Source organism: Lampetra fluviatilis, chromosome 41 (assembly GCF_964198595.1).
Source record: "Lampetra fluviatilis chromosome 41, kcLamFluv1.1, whole genome shotgun sequence".
In the NCBI taxonomy this organism is placed as follows: Eukaryota; Metazoa; Chordata; class Hyperoartia; order Petromyzontiformes; family Petromyzontidae; genus Lampetra; species Lampetra fluviatilis.
Window position 1 is genome coordinate 5,985,255 of NC_136315.1, and position 25,171 is coordinate 6,010,425.

The window sequence follows — 25,171 nt, forward strand, 5'->3', positions numbered from 1 at the left end:
GACGTCAGGAGGCGCGTCGCGGAACGGTGTCGGGCACGGTCGAGCTTGCTGCCACCTCTGTCCCGGACAAAAGGGACCGATGATGTGGGCGGCACGTTGGCAAGATGCTCTATTTAAGACCGGGAGCCAGAGCGGAGCCTCACCATTCTGGCGAATTGCCCGATGATGGTGGATGCAATTACCAGCGAAACGTCACAGTACTCAAAAATTGTAAATGTTGTGGTTTCACGCTTCAACACACCGGTGGGCTAAAGCAGTGAACTATTTGTCTTTTGTCAACGTGACACTGTTTTACTGATTGGCCATGTCGGGTGGTGGAGGGTTACGACACATTTATAAATAACGCGATCTAAACCCAAAAACGTTGATTATGAATAAGATGTTAACTACCTCACCTGGTATGCAGGAGGTTTGCGTGTCTCTGTTCCACGTGGTCGTGTGGATTTTTCTCCGGGTCCTCCGGTTTTTCCCTCCACATTTAGAATCGACATCACGCGTTCAGAGTGTTTGGCTGCTGTACATTTCCACGTGATGAGCCACTTCCGTTGAGCTATCGTTTGTGGCCAGGTGGCTTCTGAAAAAAAAGCTTTCTGGCTCAGTGGGCCTTGCCTGGTAAAATAAAAATAGTTTATAGTTTAGGTTTAGTTGGCGATGCCGCCCACGGCCGGTTCACGTTTCGCTCGCCACAGATGTTAGCCATGTCCTGGGATTGAACTCGGGTCGCTCGGTTTAAAGCACGGTGCATCACCGATTCCATGCCATAAAAAAAACTGTTCCACCACTTTCATACTCCCCAAGTCGATAATTATTTTAGTTTTAATCCACACTGCTGTTTACTTAAGAACCTCCCAACTGCCCGCTAAAGCCTCTCATTTTTGCCAGTTTCAAGAACCCGGGGGGGAAAAACTTTCAAGACGAAAATAATCACTTTGCAGCCACCATAACAACGCTGACATTTGTCCGAACAGGATATCGCGACAGCTCACCGAGACGCACCTGCTTCTAGGGATAGAGGCAATCGAGATATCAGATATGGCGCCTTGTGATGAATGCATTTATTTATTTCTACGTTTGTCGTCCCACTCTCCCCTTCGTACGTTCACCTGGGTTTATTTGCACGTGGCCTGCTGTAAAAAAAAAAATCTCACTGCAAACACACGGGGGGGGGGGGGGAGTTCGTGGGGGGTACGGTGGTTAATCACAGCAGCCCACCACACAAACATTTGCATTAGCGATGGGCTCCGGATAGCGAGAGTCACGCAGCACCTGGATTTCTGCAACCGGGCGAGCCAAGTGACGTCAGCGGCCGTCGTCGTAAATTCCTGCGGCCGTCAATCGGATTCGTTTGTCCGCGCGGACGCTGACGCCACTCTTCCAACGGTGGAATCGCTCCGCTCGCTCTCGCCCGGCCGCCTGTCCACTCGAACGCCGACCCGCGCTGTTCTGTCGATCGTTTGGCGCGGCGCGCTTGTTGCAGGATCGTGGTTTTATTTGTTTTTAGTTGTTTCTTGGAAAAATATATAACGCTTTTCGGCCAGGGTTGAAACCGATAATGCATGAGGCCCCTGTCCGTCAAAGGTTATCCGATGTAAAGTTAAATCTTAAGTGTAAACTTGCGCTGAGAATTGGCGGCTTGCCCTATAATAATCATAATAAACGCGGCCGAATTTATCGTAGGCTCGTCCAAAATTTGGCGAAAAAAATATAAAATTCAGTATTCAGTGTAAAGTTGCGCTGTGAATTCTCGACACATCCAACAACGAACGCGGCTGAATTTATCGAAGGGTGATCCGAAACTCGGCGATTTAAAATACCGTCGCTGATTAGAAAAGCCTTTTCGGCCAATGTGGTGACATCACACACCGGCGCTGAAAGGACTCGCTCGACGACGTTACGTACTCTGCAATGAACGTCTTTCGCACCGTGCGTAGCCAGCCGCGCCAATCGGAGGTGCGGGAAAAGCAGCGCTCACGTCAGCTCTCCCCTCCCTGTGACGTCGCTGTGACGTCGCTGTGACGTCGTCTCATCGCCCGGCTCGACGTGTGGCGTTGTCGTCGCTAATTTAACGCTCTCCGGGACCAAACGAGCGGTGGAACAGCCTTCCAGAATCCACGCGCATCCACGACTTTCTCTTCCGTGTTTACGAATGTAAACGCGTGACGTTTTTATTTCGCGTGACCTTCGATCAACAGCTGCACTGTTAGTGCTGTTGAAATCATGAAACGTTTCATTGTTTAGTTTAGTTTTATGTTTATATGTATACGTGGCGTCGTTCATGCGAGTGGCACCTCACCATCGCCGAGCGATCGCAGACGAGCTGGAAGGCTGTGAGACGGTGAGCTCTGCAGTCCTCCATATATCAAGATGTTTTCAGCCAGTAAATTAGTTCATACGTGTTGGCGGAAAAGGGGGAGCACCGGGAGAAATCCCACGTGTGGCAGGGGGTAACGCTCTGTCCCGTTGCAAAAGGGACGGATGATATGGGCAGTACGGTGGCGAGATGTTAACTACCTCGCCTGGTATACAGGAGGTCGTGGGTTCGATCCCGACCCTGACGCCTGCTGCTGTATATTTGGAGTTTGCGTGTCTCTCTCCCTGTGTTTGCGTGGATTTTTCTCAGGGTCCTCCGGTTTTTCTCTTCACATTATAGAATCAACATGCATTTGAAGTGTTTGGCTGCTATACATTTCCACGCGATAAGCCACTTCGTTGAGCTATCATTTGTGGCCAGGTCGCTTCTGAAAAAGAACTATGTAGCTCAGTGGGCCTTACCTGGGAAAATAAAACGTTTAGTTTTTAGTTTGAGTTCATTCATCATAGAGATTTTTGGGTTAGATCGCATAAATATATAAATGTGTCATTTAAACCCGCCACCACCCGACACAGCCCACTAGTAAGGGTTGCAAACGAAACGTCGTATTCTATTATTTATTTTATTTTATTTCTACGTGACGTTTACCGAAAGAACCAAAGAGTAATTCCTGCAGTCACGAAAGCTTCAAATCAAGTTTGAGTTTATTCTAGATTGGAAGTTTTCGTGACTGCAAGAATCCATACTCTTTGGTTCTTTCGGTAAAGTCACTTAGGTGAGAAAAAAAAAGTAAATTAAATCACGACGTTTCGATTGCAACACAAGCAATCGTCATCAGGCGTGACAACCACAGCAAGAATTCGTTTTTCTTTTCACCTACGTGACTTCACCGAAAGAACCAAAGAGTAAGTTTGAGTTTATCCGTCCGTACTTCGCTGTACATGTGTACCATCGCCTTATCTTATTAATCTCGCTTCGAGAACGTTGTACAAATTCTCTCTCGATTATCGCACGTCGCCGGCGAGAGCAAGCGCATGTCGCTAACCCGTGAGCACGCTGCCGCTGCAGGACACGAAGATGGCTCGAGTTCGCCGAGCCATCGAGTGTTGCTCCGACTACAACTACTGCAACCTGGACCTCGTACCCACGCTGCCACCGCCACCCCCCCAGCCAGGTGAGGGTGTGTGTCCCTGAGCACGTATGTGTTTGTGTATGTCCCTGTAACGTGTGTGTGTGTGTGTCTGCACGTGTGTGTCTCGACGTGTGTGTGTGTGTCCCTGAGCACGTGCGTGTGTGTCCCTGCACGTGTGTGTGTGTGTCCCTGAGCACGTGTGTGTGTGTCCCTGCACGTGTGTGTGTGTCCCTGCACGTGTGTGTGTGTCCCTGCACGTGTGTGTGTGTCCCTGCACGTGTGTGTGTCCCTGAGCACGTGTGTGTGTGTCCCTGCACGTGTGTGTGTGTCCCTGCATGTGGGGAGCGGTAGTGTAGCGGTTAGCGAGCTGCACTACGAACCTGGCGACCCGGGTTCGATTCCCGTTCACGGCAAACATCAGTGACGGTTATCTGAACCGCTTCTGGGCCTCCCCTAGGTCAACTCAGCCTCAAATGAGTACCTGGTGCGGTGTGTAAACATCGCCGCTAGGGAGACAAAGGCGGTCGGGCGTGGTGCTGGCCACCCACCCCCTCGTGTGCCGTGCCGGACTTCATAGGTGCTCACTAACAGCACTTGCCCCGACAGCCTGTTCAGGGTATACGGGGGATCTTTGCCTTGCACGTATACACTGAATGCAGCACACCCTTCCAGTAAATCTCCACGTGGTGGTGGTGGTGCTGCTGCTGCTGGCAGTATAAATCATGGTGGTGGCCACGCAACGACAATCGATACCTGCCGCTGAAAACAGCGTGGGTCTCACATAGGTCAACTCGGCCTAAAATTAGGGCGGCACGCCGAACAACGGCCCAGGCCTTGGCGTGTGGCACCGGCCCCAACGACCTGTACCCCCTCGCCCCCGGCATGCCGACCTCCACAGGCGCTCTCTTACAGTGGTGTGTGTGCGCGTGTTCGCGTGCTAATGTTGCGTGTGTGTGTGGTAGCGTAGGGGTTAGCGCTACGAGCCAGGCCACCCGAGTTCAAGTCCCGGTTCACGGCCACCAACACCGGTGGCGATTATCTGAACCGGTCCTGGGCCTCCGCTAGGTCGACTCAGCCTCAACTGAGTGTCCAGCGCAGTGTGTAAACATTGCCACTTGGGGAGACAAAGGCGGCCGGGTGTGGTGTTGGTCACCCCACCACCTTGTGTACCCACACCTGTCAACCCCTTATCAGTGCCCTACCTTATTACAGACCAATTTAGACCTCATTGGTCACCCCGTGCCATTATAAATCTCAACGTTGACCCTAGAAAGACCCATCACAAGGGAGAAACACAAACAAATAGACATTTTTACTTTGCCCGCATTGAAACGGCTGCACGCCGTACGGACCTGAAAAGCTAAATTTCCCTGCGCGAGAATCCGGGTTAAACCGTATGGGTTGACACGGTATGTGTACCGTGCCGGCCTTAACAGCACTTGCCCCAACAGGTCTGGTTAAGGCTACACGAGTGATCTTTGTCTGTGTGTGTGTGCGTCACCATGTTGCAGTGGGCCTGAGCATGACTCACATGGTGATGCTGTTCACCGTCTGCCTCTGCGTCCTGGGACTACTTTCACTCTTCCTCTTCCTCTACTTCAGGTGAGAGACGGTGGGGTGCTGGGGGAGCACGGTGGGGGGGGGGGGGTGGGGGGGGGAGACAAAGGTGGCTGGGCAATGTTGCCGATGGGTCTCGGCCACCCCCACGGCGTGCACCGTGCGGCGGCCTTTGTCGGTGCTCGACCAATCCGTACCGCTCAGAGGGAGGTCTTTGCTTCGCTGTGTGGTGCACGCACGCACACACACACGTGCGTGTACATGTCTAGGGGAGCGGTGGTGCAGCGGTTAGCACGCTGCACTTACCAACCCGGTGACCCGAGCTCGATTCCCCCTCCTGGCCACCAGCGCCAGTGACGACTATCTGAACCGGTCCTGGGCCTCCCCTAGATCGACCCGGCCGTAAACGAGTACCCGGTGCGGCGTGCGGTGTGCGGTAAACATCGCCATTGGGGAGACAAAGGTGGCCGAGCGTGGTGGCTGGCCACTCACCCCCTCGTGTGCCGTGCCAGCCGTCACAGGCACCCCTCGCTAACAGCACTTGCCCCAAGTCTGTTGAGGCTATCCGGGGGCGGGGGGATCCTTGTCATTGTGTGTAGACATTGTCGCTGCTTGCCTGACTCTTAAATGAAAGGTCGCTGAATGAGCCGCCTCTTGGCTAGTCCGTCTGTGTGCATCATTCATTCGGCCTCCCTCCTCTCGCCCACACGGAAGAGCGGGGGGGGGGGGGGGGGACCTGCATGATTGGGTTTCCAGTTCACATTTTTGGGCCGAATAAAGGTTGTTTGGATAATCGACGTGATGGATAAGTATATATATATACCTCCGTCTAACAACGTATATCCTAGTCGGGTGGGTGGTGAGTGGGTGGTGAGTGGTGGGTGGTGAGTGGTGGTGGGTGGTGGGTGGGTGGTGAGTGGGTGGTGGGTGGGTGGTGAGTGGGTGGTGGGTGGTGGTGGGTGGTGAGTGGTGGTGAGTGGTGGTGGGTGGTGAGTGGTGGTGGGTGGTGAGTGGTGGTGGGTGGTGGTGGGTGGTGAGGGGTGGTGGGCGGTGAGGGGTGGTGGGCGGTGAGGGGTGGTGGGTGGTGAGGGGTGGTGGGTGGTGGTGGGTGGTGAGGGGTGGTGGATGGTGAGGGGTGGTGGGTGGTGAGTGGTAGTGGTGGTGGGTGGTGAGTGGTAGTGGTGGTGGGTGGTCAGGGGTGGTGGGTGGTGGGTGGTGAGGGGTGGTGGTGAGTGGTGGTGGGTGGTGGGTGGTGGTGGTGGGTGGTGAGTGGTGATGGTGGTTGGTGAGTGGTGGTGGGTGGTGAGTGGTGGTGGATGATGATGAGTGGTGGTGAGTGGTGGGTGGTGGTGAGTGGTGGTGGGTGGTGGTGTGGGGTGGTGGTGGTGAGTGGTGGTGGGTGGTGGTGAGGGGTGGTGGTGGGTGGTGAGTGGTGGTGGTGGGTGGTGAGTGGTGGTGGTGGATGGGTGGTGAGTGGTGGGTGGTGAGTGGTGGGCGCTGTCTCTCCACACGTGTCCTGGAATCCAGCACTATTGCGGCAGCAGTGAGGGTTGGCGGACCACTCCTCACACGCGTTGTGCACCTCCTCACACGCGTTGTGCACCTTCTCACACGAGTTGTGAACCTCCTCACACGAGTTGTGAACCTCCTCACACGCGTTGTGCACCTCCTCACACGCGTTGTGCACCTCCTCACACGAGTTGTGAACCTCCTCACACGAGTTGTGCACCTCCTCACACGAGTTGTGAACCTCCTCACACGCGTTGTGCACCTCCTCACACGAGTTGTGCACCTCCTCACACGAGTTGTGCACCTCCTCACACGAGTTGTGCACCTCCTCACACGATGGCTGTGGATGTGCCCACGAACTGCCTTGCCAGGAATCCCACTTGAGCGATGCACTTTTCAATCTAGATTGAAAACTCGTGCGATTCCAACTCACGTGTTTACAACTGCTGTTTGTGTTTAGTTTGTTGACCTTCCTGCGTACCTCCGATTAGCACGGTTGGCTCCGTACGGTGCGAAAGATGTTCAACTTACGTACAAGGCGGAACAGCAAAGCACGGACTAATATCATCTGTTACTTTTTTATGGGATTAACTTTTTCCCTTTGCTCATGCTCTGGTTTCCTCCCACGTGTATCAACACTCATTAAACCCGTTCCCATTCCGAGACATCTGCTAGTTACAGGGCGGGTGTCCCATTCACCTCTGATTCTCGGTACGTGCCCAAGCGATTCGGCGTCAAGTTTATTTAGAGAGGCATAGTAGCGCCGCTGTTTTTACAGACCGTGTACTCACCGCAGAGAACTGTAGTGACACGACCGAACTCTGTGATAGCCGGCGACAAACTGTGCCACATGACCCCCAGTCTGGCGTTTACTTCTCTCCACCGTACTCTCAGTTCTTTCCGTAAAGTCACATAGGTAAAAAAATGAAATTAAAATTAATAAAAATAAAATAATAAAATCACGACGTTTCGGAGGCAACGCAAGTCTCCGTCATCAGGTGGGACCGACGGAGACTTGTGTTGCCTCCGAAACGTCGTGATTTTATTATTTTATTTTTATTAATTTTAATTTCATTTTTTTACCCACGTGACTTCACCGAAAGAACTGAGAGTATGAATCCTTGCAGTCACGAAAGCTTCAAATCTAGAATTCTCTCCACCGCTCTCTCACTCTCTCACGCTCTCTCTCCCTCTCTCTTTTGCACTCCCTCTCTCGCACTCTCTCACACCTCGCTCTCTCCCCTCTCTCGCTCTCCTTCTCTCACCCTCGACCTCGCACTCGCCCCGTGTCCCCGCCGTGGCTGCAGGCACAGGAAGCAGACGGAGCTGCGGCCGTACGCTCTCGACCCCGAGCAGCACGAGACGTTCATCGCGCCCGGCGAGACGCTCCGCGACCTCTTCGATCAGTGCCAGAGCTCCGGCAGCGGCTCAGGGCTCCCACTGCTGGTACGTACGTGGGCACGTGTGTACGTGTGTGTATACGTGTGTGTGTATGTGCATAGCAAGTTGGTACAGTAGGGGGCACAGGTGGTGCATCAGCCAGTCATCTCGGTCATCTTGGTCAGTCGACCCGTGGCAACTGGGTCTGCCCCATGACCTCCTGCCAGCGGGCGTTCGACACTTCACGTGGCCTCAAGGTGCACATGGCCTGGCACAAGCGTCGTGGTGACGTCACCGCCACTTAGTGGCGAATGGCGGTTGTTATTGTGTAAGTGCATATGTGTGTGTGGGGAGTGGTAGCGTAGCGGTTAGCGCACCACGGGACGAACCTGGTAACCAGAGTTCGATTCCCACTCACGGGCCAACATCGGTGACAATGATCTGAGCCGGTCCTGGGCCTTCCCCCGTCCTGTAGGTCGACTGAGCTTTGATAACGATGTGTGTGCAAACGTGAGATGTCGAGGAGACAAAGACGGCCGGTTGTGGTGACGGCCACACCAGCACCTCATTGATGTGGACTTGCCGGAGCAAGATTGACTCTGCTGATGAGACACCGCGTGTCGAAACTGGTCCAGAGTTTTGCTTGTCTTGAAACAATGCTGCAGGGGCAAAGCACTCCCAGAAGGCCGCGGGGCTGATTGGTTGCGTATTTTTTCCAATGCAACACTTTCACGTGGAGAGACAGGATGTGTGAAGGAGACGTGTACGGTACTTTTATTTATTCAGATAAACCAACCTACACACAGTGCACGCGACGCTACGCACGTGCACGTACCGACGCTGTCGTGCCCCCCCCCCCCCGCAGGTGCAGCGCACGATCGCGAAGCAGATCCAGATGGTGCGGCAGATCGGCAAGGGCCGCTACGGCGACGTGTGGATGGGGCGCTGGCGCGGGGAGAAGGTGGCCGTCAAGGTGTTCTTCACGACCGAGGAGGCCAGCTGGTTCCGCGAGACGGAGATCTATCAGACGGTGCTCATGCGGCACGACAACATCCTGGGTGAGAGGCCACGGCAGGGGCGGTGACGGCGGCGGAGAAAAGCGTTGCCGGGCACGGCGCAAGGCGCTGGTGCCGCTTGCGCCCCATGGACAGCAAAATAAACATAAAAATCTGTTCTAAAGAAATTCGTTTTTTCGATCTAGATTATTTAAAAGTGCGTAGCTCCAGTGGATTCCTAATATCAGACGGAAGAGCGTTCCAGACGGCCGCGGAAGCGCATTTGAAAGCTCGCGATGCGGTGGCCGTTATGTCAGGCAGGGGCGGGTCAGAAAGTTACAGCTACAGCCACAGATTCGAACTTGGTAGTCTCGGCTGTGCCAGGCTCGGTGCACCTATGACCTCTTGAGCCACCTCCTTGCTCAGGGGTCAGCAACTGCATTTGCGGCTCTTGAAATATTGAGTGTTTTTTTACTGAATTCCCAAAAAATGGCTCTTCTTGTTATTTTGGTTGCCCAACCCCTGACCATGGGAGTCCAGTTTACCATGGGAGTCCAGTTTTCCATGGAAGTCTAGTTTTACCATGGGAGTCCAGTTTTACCATGGGAGTCCAGTTTAACCATGTGACTCCAGTTTTACCATGGGAGTCCAGTTTTCCATGGAAGTCCAGTTTTACCATGGGAGTCCAGTTTTACCATGGAAGTGCAGCTTTACCATGGGACTCCAGTTTTACCATGGGAGTCTGGTTTTACCATAGAAGTCTAGTTTTACCATGGGAGTCCAGTTTTACCATGGAAGTGCAGTTTTACCATGGGAGTCCAGTTTTACCATGGAAGTGCTGTTTTACCATGGGAGTCCAGTTTTACCATGGGAGTCCGGTTTTACCATAGAAGTCTAGTTTTACCATGGGAGTCCAGTTTTACCATGGGAGTCCGGTTTTACCATAGAAGTCTAGTTTTACCATGGGAGTCCAGTTTTACCATGGAAGTGCAGTTTTATCACGGGAGTCCAGTTTTACCATGGGAGTCCAATTTTACCATGGGCAGGGGTCGGCAACACGCGGCTCTTTAAGGACTGCTTCGTGACGTCATTTACCACCGTCTCGTATTCACCATGCGGTGTGGCTCTCGGAATATTGAGCATTTTTCTACCGAATTACAAACCAAAAATGTCTCTTCTTGTTATGTCGGTTGCCGAGCCGCCCCCCCACCACCCCCACCCCCGCGTCAGACGGAGAACCGAAATGTGAGCACACTTCACCGCGGCTCGATGATAAGCGGCGCGCGATGATCGATGGCTTCCCCCGCGCGATAAATAACGATAAACACGCGGCGCTTTCGCGGGCGGTTCAATTCTCTCCGAGGTCGCCCTGAATAATTCATGTAAATGTTTAAATCGCGAGCAGTTTGTTTTCATTTAAAGGAGCCAAAGGGCCCAATTTAATCCTTTTGCGCTGAGAAAGTAAATAAACGAGCGAGCGAGCTGGCGATGAAATGGAAAGCTCCGATCGATGATGGCAGCCGCAACAAAAACTAAAATACGAACAAAGTAAGAAATACGCACGCGCTGGGATATTATGTAACGCTTTTCAACGCGCGTTTTTGCCCTCCGAAGGATTTTTATTAGCAGTTCGGAAGCTGTCGGGGCAAAACGCATTTTCACATTTGCAACTAGCATCGTCCTCCTTGAGCTCTGGTTTGTGCGTCACGCTTTGGGTTTCTCTTTCGGGAGAGTCTGCAACAGCAACGCAACGTGTTACCCTTGCGGTCCTGCTCGTACATCGGACCGTGTACATGAGCATTTCGCCACGTCGCGCATGAGCATTCTCATACAGCGGGCGTACGGAGCTTTCGCGTGATCATCAAGCGAACGGAATCGCGTGGCCGTAATTATGAATAATTCAACAGGTGATGAATTGAGGCAGGGAGAAGCATGGCAGGAATGCTGTCTCTGCGTGCGGTGCGTGCGTGTCTTAGCACACGTGCGGCAAAAATCCATCCATCACGGCGGTGGCGGTGGTGGCGGACGTGTGGGGAGGGGGGGGACAGCACTGTGTGTCTGCAGGATCGGTGGTGGGGGGGGGGTGGTGGTGAGAAGAAAATATGAAATGGAACGTGTTTATTAATGGAGTGCAGGTGTGAGCTGTGATGTGGGTTCCGCGTTGTAGGTCAGCGCTTGTTTTGATACGGTTTGGGATTTATTATTATTATTTTTAGCGGTGGAGGCTGCGGTTGGCGTTGGCGCGGGTTTTGCCGTGCGGACCCAACACGTGCGTCTGTCTGCCGGGCACACAGAGAGCGCCCGTGGTATTTGTGCGTGGGAAATATGAACGAATTTATTAATTAGCGGTTATGGTAGTATAATTAAGTTGCGATGAATAATAAGCACATTTATTTATTGTTACAACCAATTGCTTAGTGTTAACGTGCTTTTGCGTAATAATTATAATTGGTTATGGCAGAAAGTAATAATGATTTATAAATGTTTTGACAACATTAACTTCACATAAAAATAACTATATGCAGCATAAGTATATTTTGTGGGGCCCAAAAGCAAACATTGTTGTTTTCCAGATTTAGGACATTATGATTTTACACGGTAAAAATTCGCCCAATTTTATAGGGAAACATTTTTCTACGGTAAAAATTCCTCCAATCCGATTTGACTGTGAGAAGTTGGAAGGGCAAATCCTTTTGTTATCTGCTTTCACCCAGCAGATTTTGCTTTCTTTTTTATCAGCGTGATGGAACGCTCCTCCTAATCGGCAACGCAAATGTTGGGAATAAAACATGAGAAGTGATGAGCTCTTACGGAAGGGGAGGACGCTTTGGTGCCCTGTATCCACGGCTAAGTGTGAACAATCGGAGGAATCTTTATCAGCTCGCTGAAATCACTTCGTCTTCTGCTTCCTCTTCTTCTTTCGCATGGCATTGTGAAAAGCAACAGATCTATTTTTCTTCTTGGTTCTTTCGGTAAAGTCACGTAGAAGGGAAATAATAAAATAAAATATGTTTTATTTTTATTACTTTATTATTTCCCTTCTACGTGACTTTACCGAAAGAACCAAGAAGATGAATCCCTGCAGTCACGAAAGCTTTACATCGAGATTTATTTTTCTTAATCATCGTCACATTCATGCAAAATGTTCCTCATCCAGTCCAACGAGGCGGTTGACGCAGCGTGGATTTCGGCGATACTGCCAGGATGTGCGTGGATGATGGAGCATTCGTCGGCGATGATGCTTTGGACTTCTCCACAGTCGCATTCGGGCGATTACTTCATTTGGAGTTTTCGTGACTGCAGGAATTACTCTTTGGTTCTTTCGGTAAAGTCACGTATAAAGAGAAAATAATAAATTAAATACTAGCATACGACGTTTCGATTGCAACACAAGCAATCATCATCAGGTATAAATGAAGTAGAAACACAAATCTAGTATACTTAGAAATGTAATGTAATACAACAGAGAGTCGGATAACATAACAGGCAACACCCTACCTGGTTGATTACGTTGTTCCTGAGAATGCTACTTGTATGTCTGTCTATATGTCTCTGGTTATGTGTTTTATCTCTCTCTCAAATGTAGCATTCTCAGGAAGAACGTAATCAACCAGGTAGGGTGTTGACTGTTATGTTATCCGACTCTCTGTTGTATTACATTACATTTCTAAGTATACTAGATTTGTGTTTCTACTTCATTTATACCTGATGATGATGATTGCTTGTGTTGCAATCGAAACGTCGTATGCTAGTATTTAATTTATTACTTTCTCTTTATACGTGACTTCACCGAAAGAACCAAAGAGTAATTCGGGCGATTCTTCGATCTTCCATTGACGGAACGTGCACGGCGCATCCGCCGTGTCGTGTTCGAGCGCGGTTCAGCGTGGTCCACGCTCGTCGTGCACGAGAGAATCCCGGCGCCTCCACCGTCGAAATCACTTGCGGTGTCTCCTGTCCGCCGACGAGCTCTCGGATGACAGGAAGCAACCCCGCACGGATGATACGACTTTGCGCAGGTCAATTGTGAAGGGAACAGAGAACAGAGGGAATCGAATCAATCGGAGCTTCTTGGATGTCGAGGAGTTATTACTCCGCTAGTATGGGCTTACGTGCGGGGGAGTCGCGTGAGCGCGTGTGTGTCTGTGTGTGTGTGTGTGGGGAGCGGTATTGTAGCGGTTCGCGCTACGAACCCGGCGAGGCGAGTTCGATTCCCGCTCACGGCCACCAACACCCAGTGACGATTATCTGAACCGGTCCTGGGCCTCTCCTAGGTCGACTCAGCCTCAAATAATGATCTGGTGCGACGTGCAAACATGGCCACTAAGGAGACAAAGGTGGCTGGGCACAGTGTTGGTCACCTACCCCCTCGTGTGCCGTGCCGGACTTCATAGGTGCTCGCAAACAGCACTTGCCCCAACAGTCTGTTAAAGCTATACGGGGGATCTTTGTGTGTGTGGAAGTGTGTGTGTAGGAGAGACTGTGGAAGTATTTGTGTGTGGGAGAGACTGTGGGAGTATGCAGGTGTGTGTGGGAGTGTGGCAGTGTGTGTGCGTGCATGTGTGCGTGTGTAGGAGAGACTTTGGGAGTGTGTGGGTGTGCGTGTGTGTGTGCGTGCGTGTGTATGCAAGTGCGTGCGTGTGTGGGAGTGCGTGCGTGTGTGTGCGTGCGTGTGTGGGAGTGCGTGCGTGTGTGGGAGTGCGTGCGTGTGTGGGAGTGCGTGCGTGTGTGGGAGTGCGTGCGTGTGTGGGAGTGCGTGCGTGTGCGTGTGTGAGAGTGCGTGCGTGTGTGAGAGTGCGTGCGTGTGTGTGTGCGTGTGTGGGAGTGCGTGCGTGTGTGGGAGTGCGTGCGTGTGTGGGAGTGCGTGCCTGCATGCGTGTGTGCGCGTGTGTAGGAGAGACTTTGGGAGTGTGTGGGAGTGTGCGGCCTGGAGACGATGGGAATGAACACGCGGGGGGTGGGGTGTGTTGAGGAAGCCTTTTATTAAAAGAGCCGCGAGCAGCAGCAGCAGCAGCGAGTGGAGGTGGCGCAGTGAGCGATGGCGACTCGGTGACAGCGGGGCCTGCGGGGCCTGCGGGGCGTGCAGGTGTTTGGAGCGGGCTCAAGTTCGCTGGCGGCGCTGGCGGCGCTGGCGGCGGTGGTGGCGACGGTTTTTTGTTGTTGCAGTTCGCGAGAGGCAGGCCCAGTCATCCCGAGGGAGCGTTGGGGCGCGCGCGGCAGTTGGCTGCGCCGGGCTCACGCAAAGACTCATAGACTCACGCAGAGACCCATAGACTCACACAGAGACGCATAGACTCACGCAGAGACCAATAGACTCACACAGAGACCAATAGACTCACACAGAGACTCATAGACTCAAACATAGACTCATAGACTCACACAGAGACACATAGACTCACACAGAGACCAATAGACTCACACAGAGACACATAGACTCACACAGAGACCAATAGACTCACACAGAGACTCATAGACTCAAACATAGACTCATAGACTCACACAGAGACACATAGACTCACACAGAGACCAATAGACTCACACAGAGACTCATAGACTCACGCAGAGACCAATAGACTCACACAGAGACCCATAGACTCACGCAGAGACCAATAGACTCACACAGAGACTCATAGACTCACACAGAGACCCATAGACTCACACAGAGACTCATAGACTCACGCAGAGACCAATAGACTCACACAGAGACCAATAGACTCACACAGAGACTCATAGACTCAAACATAGACTCATAGACTCACACAGAGACACATAGACTCACACAGAGACCAATAGACTCACACAGAGACTCATAGACTCACGCAGAGACACATAGACTCACACGGAGACCAATAGACTCACACGGAGACCAATAGACTCACACAGAGACCAATAGACTCACACAGAGACCAATAGACTCACACAGAGACTCATAGGCTCACACAAAGACACATAGACTCACACAGAGACTCATAGGCTCACACAGAGACCCATAGCCTCACACAGAGACTCATAGACTCACACAGAGACCCATAGACTCACACAAAGACCAATAGACTCACACAGAGACTCATAGACTCACACAGAGACATACAGACTCACACATCGACTCACACAGATACACATAGACTCACACAGAGACACATAGACTCACACAGAGACTCACAGACTCGCACAGAGACCCATAGACTCACACAGAGACACATAGACTCACACAGACTCACAGAGAGACACATAGACTCACACAGAGACTCACAGAGGGACCACCCCCCCTCCCACCTTCCAATGTAGCTCAAGGGGATCCGTCAACACAATCCAATCCTATTAAACATAACCTGCGAATGAAGCGCGTGCATGGGGGAGCAGTGGCGTAGTGGTTAGCGCTGCACTGCACGACGAACCCGGCCACCCGGGATCGAGTGCCGCTCACGGCCACCAACGCCACTGATGATTATCTGAGCCGGTCTTGGGCCTCCCCGGGGTCGACTCGGCCTCAAATGAGCATCAGACGAAGGCGGCCGGGCGCGGTGGCGACGGCCAACCCACCCCCGTCGTGCGAGCGCCGCGGTCGGGGCTCTCGCGGTCGCCGCCAGGCTTAACGGCGCTTGCCCCGACCGCCCGTTAGGGGCTACACGGGGGACCTTTGGCTTTGCCCGCGCGTGTGTCGGTGCGCGTGCCCGGGGCGTGACGCGCACCTGCGTGCGTGCGACCGCTCGCGCCGGGCGTGTTTGTAACCAAAATCAAAACGCGTCGGCAGGCCAACCACGTACCGCGAGTCTTGAGTGTGCAGGCGGTGCAACTGCACCGGGGCCCAGGGACACGGAGGGCCCCAAGGCGCCAGGCTAAGAGGGGGGGGGGGAGGGTGGCCGGACAGGGGGCAACCATTGAATTCCTTGCACCCGTGCCCACGTTGACGACTGCTGTACATTTGGAGTGTCTCTGTCTCTCTTCCCTTGGTCGCGTGGATTTTTCTCCAGATTTTCCCTCCACGTTTAGAATCAACGCGTTCAGAGTGTGTGGCTGCTTTACATTGCCACGTGATCACGAGCCACTTCGTTGAGCTGTGTAGCTCAGTGGCACATACCTGGTAAAACAAAAAAATGTTTCGATTATAAATCCATAATTCAGAAATCTGCTCACAATCTCAATCGGCATTCATTACCGACCGTCACAGCGAGCCCAACGATTTACGTCTTCCCCTTTTGCGTCACTTCGCACACGCATCCTCGTAAACACCGCAGCCCGATTCGCGGGACATCCCCTGAACGCGTAAGGGGGGGGGGGGGTCAAGCGACCTCACGCGCGCGCGAAAAACCTACGACGGTTTTCCGCGTTTAACTCCGCGCACACCGTGGCGGACGGAGCTGACGTCTCGCTCCCGCAGGCTTCATCGCGGCCGACATCAAGGGCACGGGCTCGTGGACGCAGCTGTTCCTCATCACCGACTACCACGAGAACGGCTCCCTCTACGACTACCTCAAGTGCACCACGCTGGACCCGCGCGCCGTGCTCCGGCTCGCCTACTCGGCGGCCGCCGGCCTGTGCCACCTGCACACGGAGATCCACGGCACGCAGGGCAAGCCGGCGATCGCCCACCGAGACCTCAAGAGCAAGAACGTGCTGGTCAAGCGCAACGGCACCTGCTGCATCGCCGACCTCGGCCTCGCGGTCAAGTTCAACAGGTGTGGGGTCTGTGTGTGCGTGTGTGTGTGTATGTGGGGATTTGCTGAGCATTTCTGTGAGGTCCTGGGGGAGGGAAAATCTCTCAGCCAGGAAAACATCATGGCACAAAGTAGGGATAACCCTGCTGAGGCTGCGGTGCCTCAAATATTGGAAGAGGTCACCCCCTGTGAGTGGCTGGCTGAGGTGCCAGCTGTTGAGGAAGTACTGAGGGCGATCCGGAGTCTGAGACCAGGGAAGGCACCGGGCAGAGATGATCTCCCAAGCGAAATGCTGAGGGAGGGTGGCGTTTGTGCACAGACTGCCCTATATGACATCATAACAACAGTCTGGACCACTGGACGGGTTCCGCAGGACTGGAAGGATGCCCTGGTGGTCCCCCTCTTTAAGAAGGGGGACCGTACCGACTGTAACAACTACAGGGGCATCTCACTCCTCTGTGTGCCGGGTAAGGTCCTGGCAAGGATTATTCAACATCGCCTTGCTAGGCACGCTGAGGAGAGGCTTGCGGAGCCCCAATGCGGTTTCAGGAAAGGGCGGTCCTGCACAGATGCCATATTTTCTGTCCGTCTGCTACAGCAGAGGTGTAGGGAATTCCAAAAAGACCTACATCTCTGCTTTATTGACCTGGTCAAGGCCTATGATACCATCAGTAGGACTGGGCTCTGGGTTGTTCTTCGTGCTTTCGGAGTCCCTGACCCTCTGCTCACGATCATTAAGGACCTTCATGATGGTGAGCGGGCCCGGGTAAAACTACGTGGCCAGGAGTCGGAGCCTTTCCCTGTACACCTTGGGGTGCGACAGGGATGTCCTCTGGCTCCCACATTATTTAACATCTATTTCGACTGCGTAGTTCGTGAAGCCTTCAATAGCTGTACCGGGGGAATTTCCATTTGGTACAGATATAATGGGAGGCTGATCGACGCCCGGGTGCGATCAAGGGATGGCTCCCTATTGGTCAACCACGTTATGTATGCCGATGATTTGGTAATAGCTGCTCATTCAGAAGAGGAGTTGGAGACGCAGCTGCTGAGACTGGAGCGTGCCACGAAGAGGTGGGGCCTTACCATCAGCTCCACCAAAACTAAGCACCTGCCTGGGTATTTTGTACCATCGGACACTCCACCCCCACAACTCCCAATTGGTGATGGGGCAGTTGTGGAGAGAGTTGAGAGTTTCCCATACCTGGGCAGTGTGCTTATGACCGGCTCCAGTTTATCAGCAGAGGTCTCACTCCGAATCAGTCGAGCGGCAATATCTTTTCATCGGTTGCGTAACGCTGTGTGGAAGCTACCTGGTCTGTCGCTCTGCACGAAGCTTCAGGTCTTATCGGCCACGGTTATTCCCTCCCTTCTCTACGCTTGCGAAACGTGGACCCCCCTAGTGGAGCATCTTCGCCGGTTGGAAACATTTAGGCTGGCCTGCCTACGATCCATCCTGTGTTTAACCAGGCTGGATTGTGTGAGGAGCTCACAAGTCCTTGAAAGATCTGGGCAAAGTCCCATCAGTGAGCTCCTCCGGCAGGCAAGGCTGCGTTGGCTGGGTCATGTAGCCCGCATGCCCAGCCACCGCATGCCTAAACAGCTTTTGTTCGGCCGGATCGAGGGGGCTAAACGGGCGCGGCACGGGCTAGAGAAGAGATGGAGTGATGTGGTACAGGAGGACGTGGAGCTGAGTGGACTTGCCGATGACTGGTACCTGCGGTGTCAAGATCGGCCTCAGTGGAGGAGGCTCGTGAAGGACGCTACTGGGCAGTTGGAGGCAGTCGCCCTCCAACAACAACGGAGGGCGGAGGAGCGACGCTCACAACAACGAGCGGAGCGCCGGGTGGCTAAAGCGCAGCAAGTTGGTACAGTAGGGGGCACAGGTGGTGCATCAGCCAGTCATCTCGGTCATCTCGGTCAGTCGACCCATGGCACCTGGGTCTGCCCCGTGACCTCCTGCCAGCGGGCGTTCGACACTTCACGTGGCCTCAAGGTGCACATGGCCTGGCACAAGCGTCGTGGTGACGTCACCGCCACTTAGTGGCGAATGGCGGTTGTTGTTGTTGTATGTGGGGCATGTGTATGTGTGTGCTAGAGGCACGTACGTGTGGGCCGTGTGTGTGTGTGGGGCCTGTGTGTGTGTGTGTGGTCTGTGTGGGGGGTGTGTGTGTGTGGTGTGTGAGTGGAGTGTGCAGTGTGTGTGGGGCAGTTGGGTGCGTGTAAGTGTGTGGTGTTGGCACAAGCGCAGCGGTGACATCACCGCCACTTAGTGGCGAACGGCGGCTGTTGTTGTTGTTGGCCGTGTCGCGTCGCGTGTGATGTCATCGCACGATGCGATGACATCACACGCGACGCGGGGCATTGCGTCCCTCACGTACGGCACGAGGCTCTTGATCCCACCAAACTTTCAGCGAAGCCCCCTTTCGCTCGACGTATCAGAGTGCCCAACAGCCGCACGGCCTCTCCGCTCCAGCGCCGTTCGCGTCCCCATCGCATCGCGAGGCGCCAACGCACGCGTCGGTGACGGCGCGTCTCTCTGTCCGTCCCCCGCAGCGACACGAACGAGGTGGACATCCCACTGAGCGGGCGCGTGGGCACCAAGCGCTACATGCCGCCCGAGCTCCTGGACGAGACCATCAACCGCAAGCACTTCCAGTCGTACATCATGGCCGACATGTACAGCTTCGGACTCATCCTGTGGGAGATCGCACGCCGGTGCATCTCGGGGGGTGCGTACGAGCGCGCACACGCGTGCACACACACACGCGTGCACACACACACGCGTGCACACACACAACAAAGTTCCCCCGTATAGCCTGTAACAGACTGTAGGGGCAAGTGCTGTTGGCGAGCACCTATGAAGGCCGGAACGGTACACGAGGGGGTGGGTGGCCAGCACCACGCTCGACCGCCTTTGTCTCCCCAGTGGCGATGTTTACACATCACACCGGGTACTCATTTGAGGCTGAGTCGACCTAGGGGAGGCCCAGAATCGTTTCAGATAATCATCACCGGTGTTGGGCATTAGTGGGAATAGAACTCGATTGGCTAGGTTCTACACACACACATACGCATGCATGTATGCATAGGGTACATGCACAAAGACAAAGAAAACAACAATCCCCTGTATAGCATCAATAGACTGTTGGGGCAAGTGCTGTTAGCGAGCACCTGTGAAGGCCGGCACGGTACACGAGGGGGTGGGTGGCCAGCACCACGCCCGACCGCCTTTGTTTCCCCAGTGGCGATGTTTTTACACACTGCACCAGGCACTCATTTGAGGCTGAGTCGACCTAGGGAACGCCCATGACCGGTTCAGATAATGGCCACTGGTGTTGGCCGTGAGCCAACACCAGGGTTCATGCACACACACACACACGCGCACGCACACACGCACACACACGCGCGCACACACACACGCACACACACGTGTGAACACGCTCGCGTTACGCCCGCGTTACGCCCGCGGTGTTGACGAGCCCACGGTGCCACGGCGTGCGCAGGCATCGTGGAGGAGTACCAGGTGCCGTACCACGACACGGTGCCCTCAGACCCCTCGTACGAGGACATGCGCGAGGTCGTCTGCCTCAAGCGCCTGCGGCCGTCCTTCCCCAACCGGTGGAGCTCCGACGAGGTGAGCAACCTCGCCCGCCCGCCGACTCGCTCGCCCGTCCGTTGACTCGCTCGCCCGTTGACTCGCTCGCCCGTCGACTCGCTCGCCCGCCCGTCGACTCGCTCGCCCGCCCGCCCGCCCACCTGTTATCTCGCTTACCCGGCTGTTAATGCGCTCACTTACGCATCACACCAGATACTCATTTGAGGCTGAGTCTACCTCGGGGAGGCCCAGGACCGATTCGGATAATTGTCACTGGTGTTGACCGTGAGCGGGAATTGAACTTCAGTCGCCGGGTTAATAGCGCAGCGCGTTAACAGCTGCAATACCGCTCCTCTACACACACACAGACAGCTCCAAACAAACACACACACAGCTCCAAACACACACACAGATGGCCCCACGCACACACACACACAGCCACACGCACACACACACAGACAGCCACACGCACACACACACACAGCCACACGCACACACACACAGCCACACGCACACACACACAGCCACACGCACACACACACACAGCCACACGCACACACACACACAGCCACACGCACACACACACAGACAGCCACACGCACACACACACAGACAGCCACACGCACACACACAGACAGCCACACGCACACACACAGACAGCCACACGCACACACACAGACAGCCACACGCACACACACAGACAGCCACACGCACACACACACAGACAGCCACACACACAGACAGCCACACGCACACACACACACAGCCACACGCACACACACACACAGCCACACGCACACACACACAGACGGCCACACGCACACACACACAGACAGCCACACACACACACAGCCACACGCACACACACACACAGCCACACGCACGCACACACAGACAGCCATACACACACACACAGCCACACGCACATACATACAGACAGCCACACGCACACACACAGACGGCCACACGCACACACACAGACAGCCACACGCACACACACAGACGGCCACACGCACACACACAGACAGCCACACACACACACAGACAGCCACACACACACGATCAGCCTTCCGACCAAAAAATGTGCCACACATGCCTGCCCGCTGTGTGTTTATCTGGTCAATTGGAACAGTGTTTTAAATTTGTGTTTACTCTAGATCCAAGACATCGCCCGAGCCTTTCTAAAGCGGGCGCTGTGAAACGGCTCAATTATGTACAAATGGCATTCCAAAACAAGCACGGCTGATGTGGTGCAGAGCGCACAGCGAGTGGCCAAATTACGGGAACCTCCAATTAAACCGAGTCGGTGGTTGCGGTTGGAAGGCACGGGGGGGGGGCGGTGGGCTAGAACCAGTGGGGGGGGGGGGGGGGTGTGGGTTTGAACCAGTGGGGGAGGGTGTGGGTTAGAACTAGTGGGGGGGTGAGGGGTAGAACCAGTGGGGGGGTGAGGGGTAGAACTAGTGGGGGGGGGGGTGGGTTTGAACCGGGGGGGGGGGGTGGATTAGAACCAGTGGGGGGGGGGGTGTGGGTTTGAACCAGTGGAGGAGGGTGTGGGTTTGAACCAGTGGAGGGGGGGGTGGATTAGAACCAATGGGGGGGGGGGAGGTGTGGGTTTGAACCAGTGGAGGGGGGGGGGGATTAGAACCAATGGGGGGGGGGAGGTGTGGGTTTGAACCAGTGGGGGAGGGAGTCGGCAGACTCCTGTTACAGTTATTAGTGGGGGGCGAGTTTGAGGTGGGTGGGTTGAGTGTGTGTGTGCGTGATTGTGTGCGTGTGTGCGTCAATAAGTGGGTGGGTAAGTAGGTGTGGGTGTCCCATACCGGCCTTCATAGGGTGATCGCGTGTGTGGTGTGTGTACGTTCGTGTGTCTGCGAATATGCGTGGATGCGTGTCTCTTCCTTAGTGTTTGTGTGCGCGTGTGGATGTGTGCGTGCGCACGCATTCCTGCTCACGCGTGTGTGTGTGTGTGTCTCTGTGTGTGTGTCTGTGTGCGCGTGCCCTCCAGTGCCTGCGCTCGATGGCCAAGCTGATGTCCGAGTGCTGGGCGCACAACCCGGCGTCGCGTCTCACCGCGCTGCGCGTCAAAAAGACGCTCTACAAAATGTCCGAGTCGCAGGACATCAAGATCTGAACGGAGCCCGGCCGGGGGCGGTGGGACGACGCGGGGGGCCGAAAGCCCCCCCCCCCCCCCCCCCGCGGCCGCTCCCACCGAGACGGACGAGGCCCCGCGGCACAGACGAACGATGCGCAAAGCGAGCGGTGCGCGGCCTCGCGAGTCCGCTGGCGGAACGACGACGGAAGGAGAAGGGGAGGGGGGTGAGTTCGGTGTTTTTGAACCACGACCCTGGAAAAAAAATAGCAGTCGACCCCCCCCCCCCTCCTCTCCCCGACGACCTCGAACGACCCCCCCATGAACCTAATCCCCCTCCTCCCCCGGTGACATCGCGATCCGGGCCCTGACAATTGGGCTCCGTCGTTCTTTTGTTTTTGGAGCGGCCCCCGCGAAAAGCCAACGCCGCCGTTCAAGAGGGACGGGGCAGGTGGGTCGCGGCTTCCGGACGGAGCGAGCCGGCGCAAGCGGCCGTCGTCACGTTCGCCGCGGGTTGGCGGGGGGATGTGGGGTAGAACTTTGTGGCTCTGCGCCTGTGGGGCTGCACCTCTGGGGCAGGTGCACGGAGGGACGAGCGATGGTTGGTGGCGAGTGGGAGAGTTCCTGGTGGATTCAAACTGCGGAAGAGAAGAAGAAAAAAAAGTTCAAACGGGCGGCCGAAACAGCCCACTCGGTCTGCCGCGGCATTTTTTTCGCGCGAAGTGACTCCACGCCGAGAAGTTTCCAACACGGACAAAAGACGCACGATGTTGTACATCGCCGGGGCCTTTCGCCAACGTTCGTGTGCGCAGAAATGTTTCGTGTAAAGCGCTTGCGGTGGATCCCCCGAGGGTTGTGAATATTTCTCGGTCGTGGGTAGCGAAAGCTGTCGCAGTAACGGCCCCGTCGCAGGATCCACCTCCGTGCTTCCCCCTTTGCCCAGCGACGGCTTCCCTTAGCCAAGCTCTTCCAAGCTCTCTCTCTCTCTACATCTCTGACTTTCTCACTGTTATTCCACGTCATTTGGTATACATCTCAAAAGTCAGTTCGGTTACGGTTATTGCAATCTCCCTTGATTTTTTTTTTGCCCAAAAATGTAATTCCCTTGAAGACTTTTTGACCTCCGTTTTTTCTTTTTTCAAAGCATAACATTTACTTGGCCTGTTATCGTGGCCGAGCCCCCCCCAAAAAAAACCTGTCGCGACGTTAAAACTCTACGGTCGACGTGGAGGTCCGTCTGTGGCCGTGACAACGCGCCAGGACAATCGTCGAGGGCAATCGCGGCCGGCACCAGCGACTCGTTATACTCCGAGCAACTCTCGTCAACTCGGTGCGACATTGGCAGTGAGCGACGGACTTTGTGTCCAGCCAGCGGAGAGTCCGAGTTTGTACAAAAGTGCGTCCTATGGACAACGTTTGGTCGACACAGCACACAACCTCTTGGGCACTCACATGCCCTCAGTGTTCCGATTCATCCCAGCCACGCATTCGCGAGTTCAACGATCAGATTTGTCCAGATTTGTGCAACTTAATATGTTTTACAATCGATAATATTTTTAGCAATTATTTAGCCCGGTGGCGGCGGCGGCACACGCTCGTCGCCCAGGCCCTGTGGAGGCAGGGAGGGGTTGGTGGATAATGCACCTGTTGCGAGACACCCTTCCCGCAGGCGTCCACCACGTTGCACGCCGTGACTTGCCGGGAGAAGGCGGCGCAGCAGATGCAGACTCGACCTGTTCCGTCTGTCAGGGGTCGAGGGTTTGCGCTTCGCACACGCGCGATGTTTTCCCCGGGTGCTCGAGTTTCCTTTCAAATGCAAACACTCGTTAGTTGGCCAATAGCACCTTCATATGCAGAGGAACGCAGAGCTTTGGCAGGTTGTTGGCGCCGGCTCAACAGGGTGGCTGCCTTCCCGCTCGTCCGTGGGTCGTCCTGGTGCATATGGAGTCATTCCCTCTCGCTACGAGAGCGAGAAAACGCTGCACGGAGCACTACAAATAGAAAATTGATATTTTTAAAAAAATATATATAAATACACAACAAGCAATTCTGTACTTTTTCCCCAAGTTCCCTCACCGAGTCGGGTTCTATTTCCACGCTCTTCTCTCCCCCCACCGCCTTCGACCCATTGTCATCTCCGGAGTAACACCGCCCCTGCCGCGTCATCTCCGTCAGTCCTCCCCCCCCCCCCCCCCTTTCTCTTTAGCGTTGTCTTCCCACGTGCGCATGTTGAACTTCTTTCACACCGTACGTGGCCAACCGTACTAATCCGGCCACACGTGCCAACAACAACTCAACCTCTCGTGGATGCCGACGCTTTGGCCCGTCGTCTCAGCTTGCCGAACGACGATCGCCCCCCGAGCGGGAGCCGCAATTATTTGGACCGAGAGCCGTTGTCTCAAATCCAAGCCCAAGCCCAGACAGAGTCATTGTTGTTGTGCAGCGATCACCACCCCCACCACAACGATCACCACCCCCACCACAGAGATCAGCACCCCCACCATAGAGATCACCACCCCCACCACAACGATCACCACCCCCACCACAACAATCACCACCCCCACCACAGCGAATCCCCCAGTCCCCCAGTCCTCCTCCTCCCTTCCCCAGGGCATTGAGGAGCGTCTCTCGTCCACCAAACGAAAAAATAAATTAAACAACAAGAAGTGTAAATGTGTTGCTGCGCGATGGATCTTGGAGCATTAACCCCCCCCCCCGCTCACCTCCCCCCTCCCCCGCTCACCCACCCCCGCTCACCCACCCCCCTCCCCCGCTCACCCCCCCCCCACTGACCTCCCCCGCTCACCCCCCGCTTGTACCCCCTCTCCCGCCCCCCCGCTCCCCTCCCCCCGGCTCCCCTCCCTCCTTACGAGGTTGGTGGTGCCACTGCTCACAAAGAAAAATAAATGTTTTGACCTTGTGTTGCAATATTTATTTCACAA

The 25,171-nt window shown here is 54.7% G+C and overlaps 1 protein-coding gene across 1 annotated transcript in view; it reads left to right on the forward strand.

Moving 5' to 3' along the window:
* The window catches only part of BMPR1B (bone morphogenetic protein receptor type 1B), a 96,225-nt gene extending 71,265 nt beyond the window's left edge, over positions 1 to 24,960 (forward strand). Inside the window, exons 5-12 of the mRNA XM_078875422.1 lie at positions 3,380 to 3,485; positions 4,955 to 5,045; positions 7,817 to 7,955; positions 8,755 to 8,947; positions 16,266 to 16,563; positions 19,099 to 19,274; positions 20,049 to 20,179; positions 22,146 to 24,960. Of these exons, the coding sequence (XP_078731548.1) occupies positions 3,380 to 3,485; positions 4,955 to 5,045; positions 7,817 to 7,955; positions 8,755 to 8,947; positions 16,266 to 16,563; positions 19,099 to 19,274; positions 20,049 to 20,179; positions 22,146 to 22,271 (1,260 nt within the window). The 3' untranslated portion in view covers positions 22,272 to 24,960. The remainder of the gene's footprint in view (positions 1 to 3,379; positions 3,486 to 4,954; positions 5,046 to 7,816; positions 7,956 to 8,754; positions 8,948 to 16,265; positions 16,564 to 19,098; positions 19,275 to 20,048; positions 20,180 to 22,145) is intronic.
* Positions 24,961 to 25,171: the final 211 nt, after the last annotated feature.